At 35.8% G+C, this 13,393-nt stretch overlaps 1 protein-coding gene across 3 annotated transcripts in view; it reads right to left on the reverse strand.

The window, feature by feature from the left end:
- Positions 1 to 1,652: 1,652 nt before the first annotated feature.
- GPR155 (G protein-coupled receptor 155) overlaps positions 1,653 to 13,393 on the reverse strand; it is a 42,970-nt gene continuing 31,229 nt past the window's right edge. Inside the window, exons 12-17 of one of the 3 annotated variants that reach the window (XM_019800698.2) lie at positions 11,146 to 11,282; positions 9,582 to 9,677; positions 7,527 to 7,591; positions 6,133 to 6,270; positions 4,915 to 5,127; positions 3,451 to 3,588 (exon numbers count right to left, since the gene is read on the reverse strand). In XM_019800698.2, the coding sequence (XP_019656257.2) occupies positions 4,950 to 5,127; positions 6,133 to 6,270; positions 7,527 to 7,591; positions 9,582 to 9,677; positions 11,146 to 11,282 (614 nt within the window). In that variant the 3' untranslated portion in view covers positions 3,451 to 3,588; positions 4,915 to 4,949. Of the gene's footprint in view, positions 3,642 to 4,914; positions 5,128 to 6,132; positions 6,271 to 7,526; positions 7,592 to 9,581; positions 9,678 to 11,145; positions 11,283 to 13,393 lie in introns of all 3 variants that reach the window. The other 2 variants (XM_011226209.3, XM_011226212.3) reach the window with 2 other exon arrangements.

Consider the following 13,393-nt stretch of genomic DNA (forward strand, 5'->3'; position numbering starts at 1 on the left):
TGCTGTAATAAACATAGGGAGGCATATATCCTTTCAAATTCATGTTTTTGTATTCTTTGGGTAAATACTCAGTAATCCAATTCCTGGATCATATGGTAGTTCCATTTTTAATTTTGTTTTCTATTTTTAATTTTCTGAAGTACCTCCATACTGTTTTCCTTGGTGGCTACACTGGTTTTCATTCTCACCAACCATGCATGAGGGTTCCTTTTCCTCCACATCCTTGCCAACATTTGTTGTTTCTTGTGTTTTTGATTTTAGCCATTCTGACAGGTGTGAGATGACATCTTACTGTAGTTGTGATCTGCATTTCCCTGATGGTGAGTGATGGTGAGCATCTATCTTTCCATGTGCCTACTGACCATCTGTATGTCTGCGCTGGAGAAATGTCTGTTTGTGCCTTCTGCCCATTTTTCAATTGGGTTATTTGGTTTTTTGGTGTCCAGTTGTATACATTCTTTATATATTTTGGATACTAACCCTTTTTCAGTTATGTCATTTGCAAATATCTTTTCCCATTCAGTAGGTTGTCTTTTAGTTTTGTTGATCAACCAAAAGTTTTGTCCTAGAAATAATTATGCAGCCTAGAATTTTGGAAATTTAGTTCCTACTTGTAAAATTCGCCAAAAATAGATTCAACAGAGTGAATGTTTTCTTAATTAATTACTTTAGGCTTTTCTCATACCAATTATAGAAATTTATCATCTCACCTTTTCCTGAAGAATGGTGATAACCTTTCTGATCCTGAACTGTGTTTCCAACCATCAGGTATCACTTGACTACCTATGACCAGTGATCTAAAGTAATTTAATATTTTACATCATATGAGAATTGAAGGGGCAAAAACTAAGAGCTATATTCTGCATAGCAAACATGTAAGATAATAGTTTTACATTTTTCTTGCTTTTACAAACTTAATGTCGTTAATTGTTATTCTTAAAATACCAAGCACACTCTACCTTATTCTAAAGCTATTGAAGTTTAAACAAAACCTAGTCATGGAATTAATCAGAACAAAGAAATGAACAACTTTTTACTGAATATTAGCCTAAAAGGGGTAATTTTCTTTTGTTAAGTAGTCCCTATACCCAACAGTGGGCTTAAACTCACGACCCTGACATCAAGAGTTGCACGCTCTACCAACAGAGCTAGCCAGGCACCTTAAAGGGGTAGATTTTAATCAAAATTCCATCAGGTAATTTTCTCAGCTGTGACCCTGCATATTAAATATTACGAAATGTGAAAAGGACTCTGTCATATTGATTCATTAATAAAAAGTGCTTACTGAGTGCGTAATTGGGCAAGGCCCTGTGCATATAGATCCCCGTGCATAGGGTCATGAAGAACGGAACAATCTCAGGAGACCCATTTCAGAAAATATTGAGGGGCGTCTGAGTGGCTCAGTCAGTTAAGCATCTGACTTTGGCTCAGGTCATGGTCTTAAGGTCCTGGGATCGAGCCCCACATTGAGCCCCATGATGGGCTCCATGCTCAGTGGGGAGTCTCCTTGTCCCTCTGCCCCTCCCCCAGCTCTTGCTTTTTCTGTCTCTCTCTTGAAAAATAAAATCTTAAAAAAAATTGAAAACTTAAAGAAAAGACCTCTATGATAGCTTCTGCATTTTTCAGATTACTCAAAGAAAAGATATTGGCAATGCAAATTAAAATAGGTATTTTATTGAGAAACTTGCTTTGTCAGTGAGAGTAAAAGTTACAAACATTTTCATTTAATAAAATTAGCTTATTCATAATCCTAAAAACATCCCTTAAAAGCCTTTGTTTATCTGAAACCTCAGATCATTCAGATCCAGGGTTTTCTCTTAGTGTTTCCCATGAAAAAAGATGCTACTTATTCCCATCATGCAAATAACAGAACATGTGTAGTTTGACTTGTTCACAAAACAAATTCTCCAGTTTGAGTTGCCTGCATGCATGTGAATTAATATCTGTATTGCTGTCACTATAAAAGTCTCCTGGTATAACAGTGAGGCTTTATGCTTACTCCTGAGCATTCTGAGACTTATTAATATGGTCATATAAAAAAAAGGTCTTGCTGCAAGATAGCTCTGCTGAAAAAACATCCCCATTCCCTAATCATAACATAAAGTTGGTACAGATTAATACTATACAATAAAGTGTAATTTACTTGTTAAATACACTAGGCTTCCATGCAGGTTTTTAAAAAAAAATTACATATTTGTTGCAATGGTTTAAATCTATAAATTATTTTCTAAATGGCTTTTATATGAAACATTAAAAGTATGAGAAAAATAAATACTTGAAACATGTTTTAAATAAGTTAAACCAGCACTGACATGTAATAATTAAGTAGAGGTTCAAAGGTCATGTGAATAGATCTCCTTTTAATTTACTGAAGATAAAGCTTATCTGAGGGCAACACTGAATAATTTTCAAGTTTATAGATTTTTATACATGGGTACTTTAAAAAGACTAAAATCTAGATGTAAAAGTAGGATGTTGGGTTTAGAATTTTTAAATCTTGACTTGAACTATATAGTTTTTTCTTTTTGACCACAGGGAATAAAGTGATAGGGCTATCCTTCTGCACTGTGATGCTTTGTGCAAACACCAGAATTGCTATATGACAATGATTTTGTTGATAAAATTTAAACAAAACTGCTGAAATTATTTTTAGTACAAAAGTTAAAGATTACACTTCTGTTGATGGATTTTGGAGATAATATTTATGGTAGTCCTTCTTCGCCTCCTGTGGCACACATTAGTACTTTGGATACAAAAGCAAGAAAAGATAAACTTTAAAAAAATACTCTTCTAGTTTTTAAATGAGTATTTGTTAAGAAAACAGGAAAAACAGAATAAGAAGGCCTTTTATCAGAATCATTAAAATTCTTCTTAAGAGGCGCCATCAATAAGTGCAAAGTTGTCATAATTTAAGGTCCATTTCCTGCCAGCAGTATACCTGCCAAATTTGGCAATTTAAAGCAATAGTACATTGGATGTTGACTTTGAAATTATAGCAAACAGATGCAGGGAGCAATGTTTTAAAATGTTGGCATAATTAGTTTATGGTAATTATTATATTTATTATCAGAACTTTAAATTTTGACTTGTTTTTTTCTTTTTTCTAAGTCAGTTTCCTGTGTGTTTTCCATACACATGAAATCACAAAATGTTCGCATGGGGTGGAAACACATCTCACCAAATTTTACAGAAGAGGCAACTGAGGCTCAGAAAGGTTGTGATTTGCCTAAGGTCACACAGCTAATAAGAAACAGATCTGGGGCTAGAATATGGCCCAGGGTTGTCTCCTTCATAATTTAGGTCTTAGGGGATGGGGATGAATGCTCAATCTCTTTATATCTTTCCTGTGGGGGAGTGTTTGCATTAATAGCAGGAGGACTCTGTTCAGGACTTTTTTGAAGAAATCTGTAAAACAAGTACTCATCCCGAAATTCATACTCGTTAGTAATATGTTGGATGACTCCCCCTTGCACCAGTCTATCTCCATATATCACAGCTTCACCGCGGTCGGAGGCAAGGCCGACTTCAATGAGCCAGTTCACCAGGTCACAGCCACAGAAGGTTCCGGCAGACGTCTTTGCACCACACCTGTATGTCAAAGGAATGATTCACCCACATGTTCTGTAAACCTGGTATCAGCACTGCATGATGGAGGACAAGCGAGGAAAAACAGGAGACAGGGAAACACAGCATGATAATTAAAAGGGTGGCAAGAATGAAACTATTCTGAATATAAAGGATCTGTTAACTCACCTGACCGTAGAAAGATCCACCACAAAAAAATAAACTATGCCAATAATGCTTGTGAAAACAGAAACATGTAAAAAAAATAATGTCAATGCATCTTCAAAGTAGCATTCTTTTTATAGTAGCTGGCCTTTTATGATCAGATCCATTCTGTAGACAGCTGAATATTGTTTATTTTATAAGTTATACTCTTAGGTATAGTAAGTAATTTAATTGTCTCAGCAACATTAAATAATATTTTTTACAAGCTCTTAAGAAGTGACTATTCTTACTAAACTACTCAAATCAAAGGTCATTATTTTCTGTTTATCACAGTGTCCACAAATAGTCTTTCTTCTTGCCTTCAGCAGCAAGACAATCTTACTGATATATTTGTCAAGAATTTGCATTAGGAAGTAAGGAAAGAATAAGTGTGATCTGTCTTGCTACAAATGTAAGGTCTTTACAATGTACTTTGATGATGAATCTATTTCTTGATTATTTAAAATTTGTCTTCCTAATGCAACTGTGGGGTACCTCACTTATGAACAAATAAATAAGGCGAAGAGAAATGTAAAAGAACCAATTAAGTGAATTCTGTACATTTTCATACAAATATGTAAGAGACAACATGAATCTGTCCACAAGCATTAGTCAAGCTGTAAAACCCAAAGTGCTTGACAGCAGGAAACAGCGGATGAGAACTGATGAAATGAGAAATAGGTGACAAAAATTTTAGAACACTTAACCACCAATGAATATAGCGTTTCATATAAAAATTAGCAAAGAGGTTAATATACATGAAAAATTTTCTCAAATACACAAATCAAAATATTTTAGCATCAGTATTTTGCTTAGTAATAAGATATCTTCATTTATGCTTTGTAACTACAAACATCACTTTGAACAAAAGCCTGAATAGTATAACCTATGAATGATCCTTCTCCCTGCTTGTCGATTTTTTTTTTAATTTTAAAGATTTTTTTTTTTTAATTTGACAGAGATAGAGACAGCCAGCTAGAGAGGGAACACAAGCAGGGGGAGTGGGAGAGCAAGAAGCAGGCTTATAGCAGAAGAGCCTGATGTGGGGCTCGATCTCAGAATGCCGGGATCATGCCCTGAGCTGAAGGCAGACGCTTAACCGCTGTGCCACCCAGGCGCCCCCCTGCTTGTCGATTTTTAACTTACAGACCAACACCTTATAATCCCAGACACCAACTGAATCATATTTGCTTCCTGATGTCTGACTGGGCAGCTCCCGTCACCGCATGTGGAACCGTACAGAGCAGCAGAGAATGTGCCGGACAGGGCCCAGAGCAGCAGCGCCGCCAGCCAGAAGCCACAGCCGCGCTTTTGGGAGCAGCCAAGCACAGTGGGCCTTTCTTCAGTGCACTGCCCTCCCTTCATTTTAAAAAAATAATTGTAAATTGTTGGAACTATCCACAGATGGAACTTCTAAATAATTCTGTTTGGCTCTTTAAGAGGAAGAAACTAACTTTTCTTCATATTTTGCCATTTCCAGAAACCAAGCAAGGACCATCATATAGATTTTGCTATCCAATTCAAAGACATGTTATCTAACTTTAAAGAAGAGGAAAACAAAGGTTTAGAGAATTGACCTGGCCTGATGACACATAGCTAGTAAGTGGCAGACTCAGGAGCTGGCCTCTGGTATTGGTACCCAACCAGTGAGGCCCCTTCCCACTAGCTGTACCAGGCTACCTTTTGGTTATAATAAAATATACTGGCATAATATGTGTAAATATATCATTCTGAATGGTAATCTTCATAAATTTTCAAATACGCAGTTATAGACATAAAAGTATTTAGTTTTTTATGTTGTGTTTTTTTTTCTCTTTTATGACAACTCAAAATCATGGCACTGTAACATTCATTTCCTGCTGCATGCTCTATACCTTGAGGATTAGAAGAATAAATATGATGTCATAGACTGAAGATTAGCACTTGAAGGGAAAAATAAGCAGCAGAATAATTAAAAGACAAATTTCATTTATTTTCTTGCCAATGTCATTAATAATATGAAATAACATACCACTAGGAGATGGAGAATAGAAAGCCACTTCTAAATCCAGTGTGTCTCATAGTTTTGTGAGAGACACTAATGGCCAACATGAAGTGAGTGTTAATATTTTATTATATTGTGGTTCATTCTAAATTATTTTTCACACTTTATATAGAAATAGGCAGTTATATAACATTTAAAGGTGTAAAAATCTTATATACGCGGTTTCTTAAACTATAAACTGACCCATAGCTATTTTAACTTTTACATGTAAATGCGCTATTGAAAATAACAATCATGTAGTTAGTTACGACCACATTACTTAGCCTGTTACAAACCAAAATTAATCATCCAAAATATAATTATCTGGAATTTGTACTTACCTTCTTTCTTTGACAATGTTTCGGATACAGAGGTCACGGTGATAATGGATAAATTGTTGACAGGTCATTTTTATTTCCTCAGGAACAGGAGAACCCCTGTTTTCTGCTGTCTCTTTATTATTCCATAGGAATTCAAGTCTAAAAACCAAAATTTATGGGGGCCACTTTTAAGGAAAGGAAAGCACTGAGAGAAAACCCCTTCTTGCTTATCATCCCATCAACATGGCTCTTCCAAAGCTATCATCTACAACATCCAGATATTGTTTGTCTCTGAAGCAAAGACATAACCTGTGCTTGGTTTCCTGGTCCAAGCAGGTGGGGTGGAGGTGAGGTGAGATGGGTGGGAGACTTGAGACTTGAATATTTTATAAACCCTCCTGACATATTTGATCCATTTCAGTTTCTGCCAATAAATGAAGTTCTTTTCTTGTTCTACATTCTAGTGTTTCAGGTTGCAAAAACAACTTACAGAGATCAAGTATTTTATTTAATCATTTTCCAATTTCAGTACCACGGAGACAAATACTGGGATCTGGAATACAGCGTAATTCTGTTTCTGTCCCCTCAGACAGTGGATCTGTTGACTATTTTATCTAATCAACATTATGAAGCTGATAACTAAGTTCAATGACTTTCCTATTATGCTTTTTCTCCTTAATGAAATGATTATGACCCTAGCAACTACATCTTAATAATGTGATGATGTTAATAATGACAAAAAAGAAGAAGGAGAAGAAAGAAGAGTGACCATATACTGGGCATTTTTTTATGTAGTTGGTTGGATAAATTCCATTAGTACTTCTAATTTCTACTAATTTTGACTTTGAAAACAAATGAGGATATACAAAGATTTGTGCTCCCTTTTCCTGCCACTCCCAAGTTGGAGAATTCCCACTTCATTATTATAAAGAAATTACCAATCTGAATCCAAAGAAACTTTCCACCAAGCAAATAAAAAACAAAAATTCAGAAAGAAGAGAACTTGAGTTTTCTATAAATTGTCAGTTTGATAGAAAGAGAAATCCTATTGTCAAAGGAGAATCTACATTTTCAAATATAGACCTCTGGGGGCACACCATCTACTATTTCCATTTCTAAATACACTTTCAAGTTTCATTTTATTTTATGTAGTTAATGGCATAGGTAGAAGTTCGCATCCATCAGTTCTTGTTGAAATGCAAATGACAACGTTGGATCAACAAGAGTTCTTCCAATATTTTCTCTGCAGTTATTTACAACAAATATGTGAATCAACATATAACTTTTCTGAAGTGTTTAATTTACCCTTTCTGTGGTCTTCGAGCAGTTACTAAAGATTTAAAAATATCAGTATCTTAATAGAATGGCCTTGTCATTACCTTTACAGATATAGATTATTTCAAAACTAAATTTACCTTCTTTTGAAAGGCAGGATGATTAAATGTTTGTCCAATCCAAAGATGCCAAAGGAAATAAATCCCTAGGGAAGAAGAAAAGTTATAGTTATGAATTCAACACTAGAATGTTAAGACTGGGAAGTCATGGAAGCCACCATATTTAGTGCTGAGGGAAGCAAACCCATAGTGATTAGAGCAATATTGAAGTGGAACACAAGGCAGCCCTCTAAAGTGTAATGCCTGGAGGCAAGTATGATACTTGGCTGCCTCTTTCCAGTCATCTATCCTACTAGTTATGTTGGATAACTGGTTTAAGCCAGTACTGAGCAACCATAACTGCATATTAGCTTACTGAAGAAAAATGAAAATATTTAAGAGCTTTATGTCTTTTTTCCGTCTTTTTAAAAAAGAAATAAATTATCTCCTATTGTGCTTAGGTATTTATTATTTTTCTGTTAACACTTCAGAAATTATAGAATTATATAGTATCTTGTTATAATGAAGTAACTGAACAAACTTTATGTGAAATGAAGTTGGCTATGTGCTTAACAGAAAGGCTTTGAAGGATTTGGAGGTGATGAAGCAAACTGGCACCAGAAGTCAGCCACACATCAGGACAATGGGGACTGCTGGGGGGGCAGAAGGCTGGGAACTGCCATTTGTCAGGCACAGTGGGATAAGGATCTAAGTGCAGGTTGGTGGGAGGTGGGATGGAGAATGTACGAAGGATCTACCTTTCTTCACCCCCAAACTATAAACAACCAAAAAGGAATGATCTTACTGTAACACCTATACAGGATGTGGTGGTGGTGGTGGTGTGGGGGGGGGTTGTAGATCTCTTTCTCTCCTTTGAAACACTTGGGCCATTAGCTGTGAGGGCATCATTTCAAATGCAACATTCCTGGCATTAGCTTCTTTGTGAAGCCTTCTCAGTCCCAGTCTTGGGGTGACTCAGCCTGGAATGGCTTTCCTGAACACAAAATGTTGAGTGAGACTATGAGTTTTCAACCTAGTATTTTATAGGTCTTGAGTACAAAATCAGGTCTTACACAGAATCACAAAGTAAGGTGGGCATCAAGGAGCTTGGGATACTCAAGTCTATCTGTAATATACTGACTGCGGCACTTATCTATCTGGTCAGAGTCATTTTGCTCCCACAACAATGGCAAGACAAACTGGAAATATTTCAAGAAATTAATGTTAGGGTAAAAAGTGCAAGAGTCTTTACTGATAAATGTTAACTGACTCAGTCGATTATTAAAACCAGTGATTTCAAACACAGTATTTTTTTCAACCTGATACTTACTCTGGGGACTAATTATCTCTAATTAAAATGTAAGGGATTGAAAACAGAACCACATTTTGAACACATAAAAATATCTTCCCAATACATAAAACATCACTTACCTTTAAATATCCATTTTAATAGTGACATAAAAACAATAGCACCTATTATATTAGTTCTTCATGGGATTTTAGTTTCTAATTTGTAAACTGGGAATGATAATGTCTACTTTGTAAGTATTCTTGTGATGTTTAAGTAAGATGACTAATGTAAATGCTTAATAGTGGTTGGCATATAGAAGTAGGTCCTCAAGAAATGGTAACTATCCCTGGCCAAAATTTATTTGTCTACCACATGATTTTCTGAAGATTTAAGTACCTATTTTTCAAGAAACATCGAAATGTAAATGAAACAATGTTCATCCATTTAAGTGACTAAACTAAAGGCTCAGAGAAGGTAAGTCTTTTTCCCAAAGTGACTTATTAAGACCATCACAAAGTTTAAAAAGAAGCTGGAACATCTTGTCCCTTCTTAAATTATCATTCTTTATTTTAAAACCAAAGCAAAAAACGATTTGGTGTTTCTGATTGAAACACTCCGTGTGCATTCTGATGACTTGAACCAACATGGAGACGGGCAGCAGCTGTCAGCTGTCACGCGCACCAGCAGCTGGCAAAACAACTAAACCCTTTTGAATTAAAAGAAAACAACAACATCCGCACCACTACCCCCCAAACAGCCCATCCAGGAAAACAAAAAAGCCCTCCAAGTTCTCAGGAAATAAATACCTGGCCAAAGTTAAACACAGCACAGAAAAACTGTAACTCAACGTAGAGTCTTCCAGGTTCTTGGTTGAATAGCCACCATAAACAACTGGAAAGATTCTGTAAAGGAAGGTGCAAATAGTATTTTAAAATGAAGCTAGCTAATCATTTCTTTCTATCCAGAACATAGTAAAATAACTTATCTGCTTAATAATTAGGCAGAGAAAGACTAAAAGGAAAAACACCGAGAGAATATAGAGGCTTTTTGTCTTTTGAACAAGAGGTTTCAACCTCTCCTCTTGACAGATGTCATTCAAACAGCCTCTAATTTGATCAGACTTGAAGCAAGAAGACACATGCCATAATACAGAAGCTTACATAATACATCAGGACTGCCGACTAGCCTAAGACAGGACTGATTTTAACATTAGTTCTACACAATGAAAACAATCACATCGCTAAGCAGCAGTTCTTGGCAGCATTTCTTACTTTTTGATTTTTTGTTCTTAAACAGCAGTTAAAATGGTGCTGGCTGATAGCACTCTATGTAACGAGCATCCCCATGTAAAAAGGTTTCTTCATACATTATATGGTCCATCTCCCATCTCTAGGCAAGTTACACTTGAACCATCTCAAAGAATTATATAATAATAACTGATAATTCATAAAAGAGGACATAAAACTAATTCTAAAAACCCCTAGTAATCAGAGAAATGCATTGAAAAAATAAGGTGCTGTATTTCACTTATAAAATTATCAAATTTTAAATTTACAACATTCAGTGCTGGTGAGAGTACTTTTACAAATCTATGCTACTCCTTCAGAAAACAATTTGATAGAATGCATCCAAAGGCACCGAAATGTTTATACTCTTTGATCCAGATTTCCCAGCTTTGAGAGTCTATCATACGGAAATATTGTGTGGAGATGTTTATTTAAGCATTTTGAAGAACTAGGAATCATCATCCACAAGAAAGTAGTTGAGTAAATTATAACGAATATCTTCTGTGGTTCATTGGGGAGCCATTTAAAGTAACAGGAACAACTATGTAGCAACATGAAAATGGTTGACACAGGTGACAAAACGGTATAAATCTGTATGACCATGAGAACCATGAAAAATGTACTAAAAATAGAAGGTAGTAATCTTATAACTATCTATTGTATGAAGTGGTTGTGTTATTTTCATAATGAAAAATTCTGTTTAAAAGCTTATTTATCTGAGGAATGTCTCCTGCGAGACCATGTGGGCATTTATCCACTGAGGTCAGTCTTGGAAGGAATGCGTCAGAATAAGTGGCCCTGTACACAGTGTGGAGATACCTGGTTTTACCAAGTTCTACGTTCAGAGAATAGAGTAAAAGACTCTAAACAAAATAGGCTATTGGGGCATTTAGGCAACAGGGTGCTGTGAATTCTTCATTCCCCTTGCTCCCCAAAACAGCTCGAGATCAGGATTCAGATCGGCCTCCTTGCCACCCCCCCAACCCAGAAGCAGCAACTAACATTCCCCCAGATGCGTGAATAAAAATCTTTGCCAAACATTTAAAGAAATGGCCCCAAAACAAAAATCAGAAGAAACATTTACAGCAAACAGGCCAATAATGAGAAGTAAACACAGCAACACATGTCGAGTCAGTTGCTGGTCTCCACTCTGCAGATACTGCTCTTCTTCCTGGACTAACATGCAGCTCTGGGAGTTACAGCGACTCACACAATGATCATCTATAAGACAGTAAGTACAACAATTTGTAATCAGAGCTTTTTATTTGAATGCATTTTAAATTCATAATGACTTTCGAGCAAACCAGCACATATGCACATTCAGCTCAGAATCAGTATATTATTTTAGACGAAATTTGAGGAAGCTTCCTTCCTGTGGTCTCAGGAGAGCTCTACTTGTCAAGTGTTTTCATCTGAAATAATCAGTAGGGTGCCATAGTTGCTGTCTACACTACTCAACAGTGTAACATCTATATATTTTAAGACCAGGTTTACTGTATCTACTTAGAGAATTTTTCTTCTTTTTTTTAAAAAGATTTTATTTATTTATCTGACAGAGAGAGAGAGCAGCAGCAACAGAGGGAGAGGGAGAAGCAGGCTCCCCGCTGAGCAGGGAGTCCAATGTCGGGCTCCATCCCAGGACCCTGGGATCATGACCTGAGCCGAAGGCAGACGCTTAACCAACTGAGTCACCCAGGCGTCCCCTCTATAGAATTTTTCTACAGCAAGAGCACACAAATACTTTTTATTAAAGTAGGATCATATAAAGGCACAGTTTGACAGCCTGCATTTTTTTTTTTTTTACTTAGCAACATGGGTACTTCCCTCAATGCCATTAGCTGTTATTATAGCCATTAGCTATGTATTATAAATATATATATATCTTAATTTCTTTTTTTAAAGTGAAATTAACAGCTCATGTTTCATCTGTAACAAATTACATATTGGTCATGGATATCCTAGTTTGGTTCACTGTAACATAAATTTAACACTCCCCCTTGCCTTTCATAACATCGGCCTTAGAAAAGACCATTAAGAAATCAAAACTGTTATACACCATTCTGTTGACACACAGAACCAAGTCCAGATCACAGGTATGACTCTTCTCCGGCCTAGACTCGAGGGGAGGGGCCTTCCCAAGAAATCTGTGTTCTCCTGCCTCAGTTCCACTATGTCCTTGGCCTCAAAAGCAGGGCAAAACATTTTTTACAAAATGGATGTCTAGTACAACATACAGTTTGATTTTAAGAAGTCAAAGATAAAAACCACAATTTTATAGCTTTTAACCCTCAAGGTAACCACAAAAATTTGTATTTCCTAGAGCCCCTTTCCAGAAAAGGACATACACAGTCATTAAACATGGTCCAACATTTTGGTTAATGGCACGGGGAAGCACACAGTGTTGCTATGTGAAAAAGAAAGCAGGCTGCGAAACTGTCTCTCTAGTATGAGCCTACTTTAATAAAAATTATTTATGTATATCTTGGTGTAGAAAAATTCTATCAATATATATAATAAACCTGGTCTTAAAATAGTGTACAGATACTACAAAAATGGATAAAAATAAATTTTATTATCTTTCTTTCGCCTTTCTTACACATTGCAACATTGATTTTGCCTTTGTGCTGTGCCAGTGTTTTGAGGATAAGGAATTAATTATACTGCTAAACTCTAAAAATTCTCATTTGTTCATGGTTTGATTTCCTTTAGCCTTTATTTCAGGCTTAAGGAATGATACTAAATTATATGAGTAGATGAAATCCATATATGATGGCTTTCTTTCTATATTACTTTGCAAAATAGGATCAGAAAATGTAAGAAGTTCCTATATAAAAGAGTTTTCAGGAATAAGCATTATCCATGAAGAAAGTGGCAGATAAGAAAAGCATAGTTTTCAGAGACAAAAAAATGTTAAATTACACACTGAATTTGTTGACAGACTTTACTATTAGGTATATTGCATAGGGAGAAAACAAGGAGGAAAGACTTGGGAATTACGATGTAAAGTAAAGAAACATTAGTTTAGGAAAGTGGCATACGAAAACGGAAAGACAGTTTAACTGAATGCCAAATGGGTTTTCCTAGCAGAAAGTCAGTGAAGGCCCAACATCTGATATATTTTCACTTCTTTCTATAGACATGTGAGTTTCACTATTTAGGATTCACTGCTAGCCAGCAGATAGCAGCTAAATATAAACCCTGACTAACAACCACTACTACTGCAAGTATGTTTAATGAGCAAATATTTACTATGTATTCCACACACTCTGCTAAGTGATTTGCATACATCATTATTTATAATCTTCACATTTCTTATATAAAAGTGAAATCTT

Source organism: Ailuropoda melanoleuca, chromosome 2, assembly GCF_002007445.2.
Source record: "Ailuropoda melanoleuca isolate Jingjing chromosome 2, ASM200744v2, whole genome shotgun sequence".
NCBI classification, from domain to species: domain Eukaryota; kingdom Metazoa; phylum Chordata; class Mammalia; order Carnivora; family Ursidae; genus Ailuropoda; species Ailuropoda melanoleuca.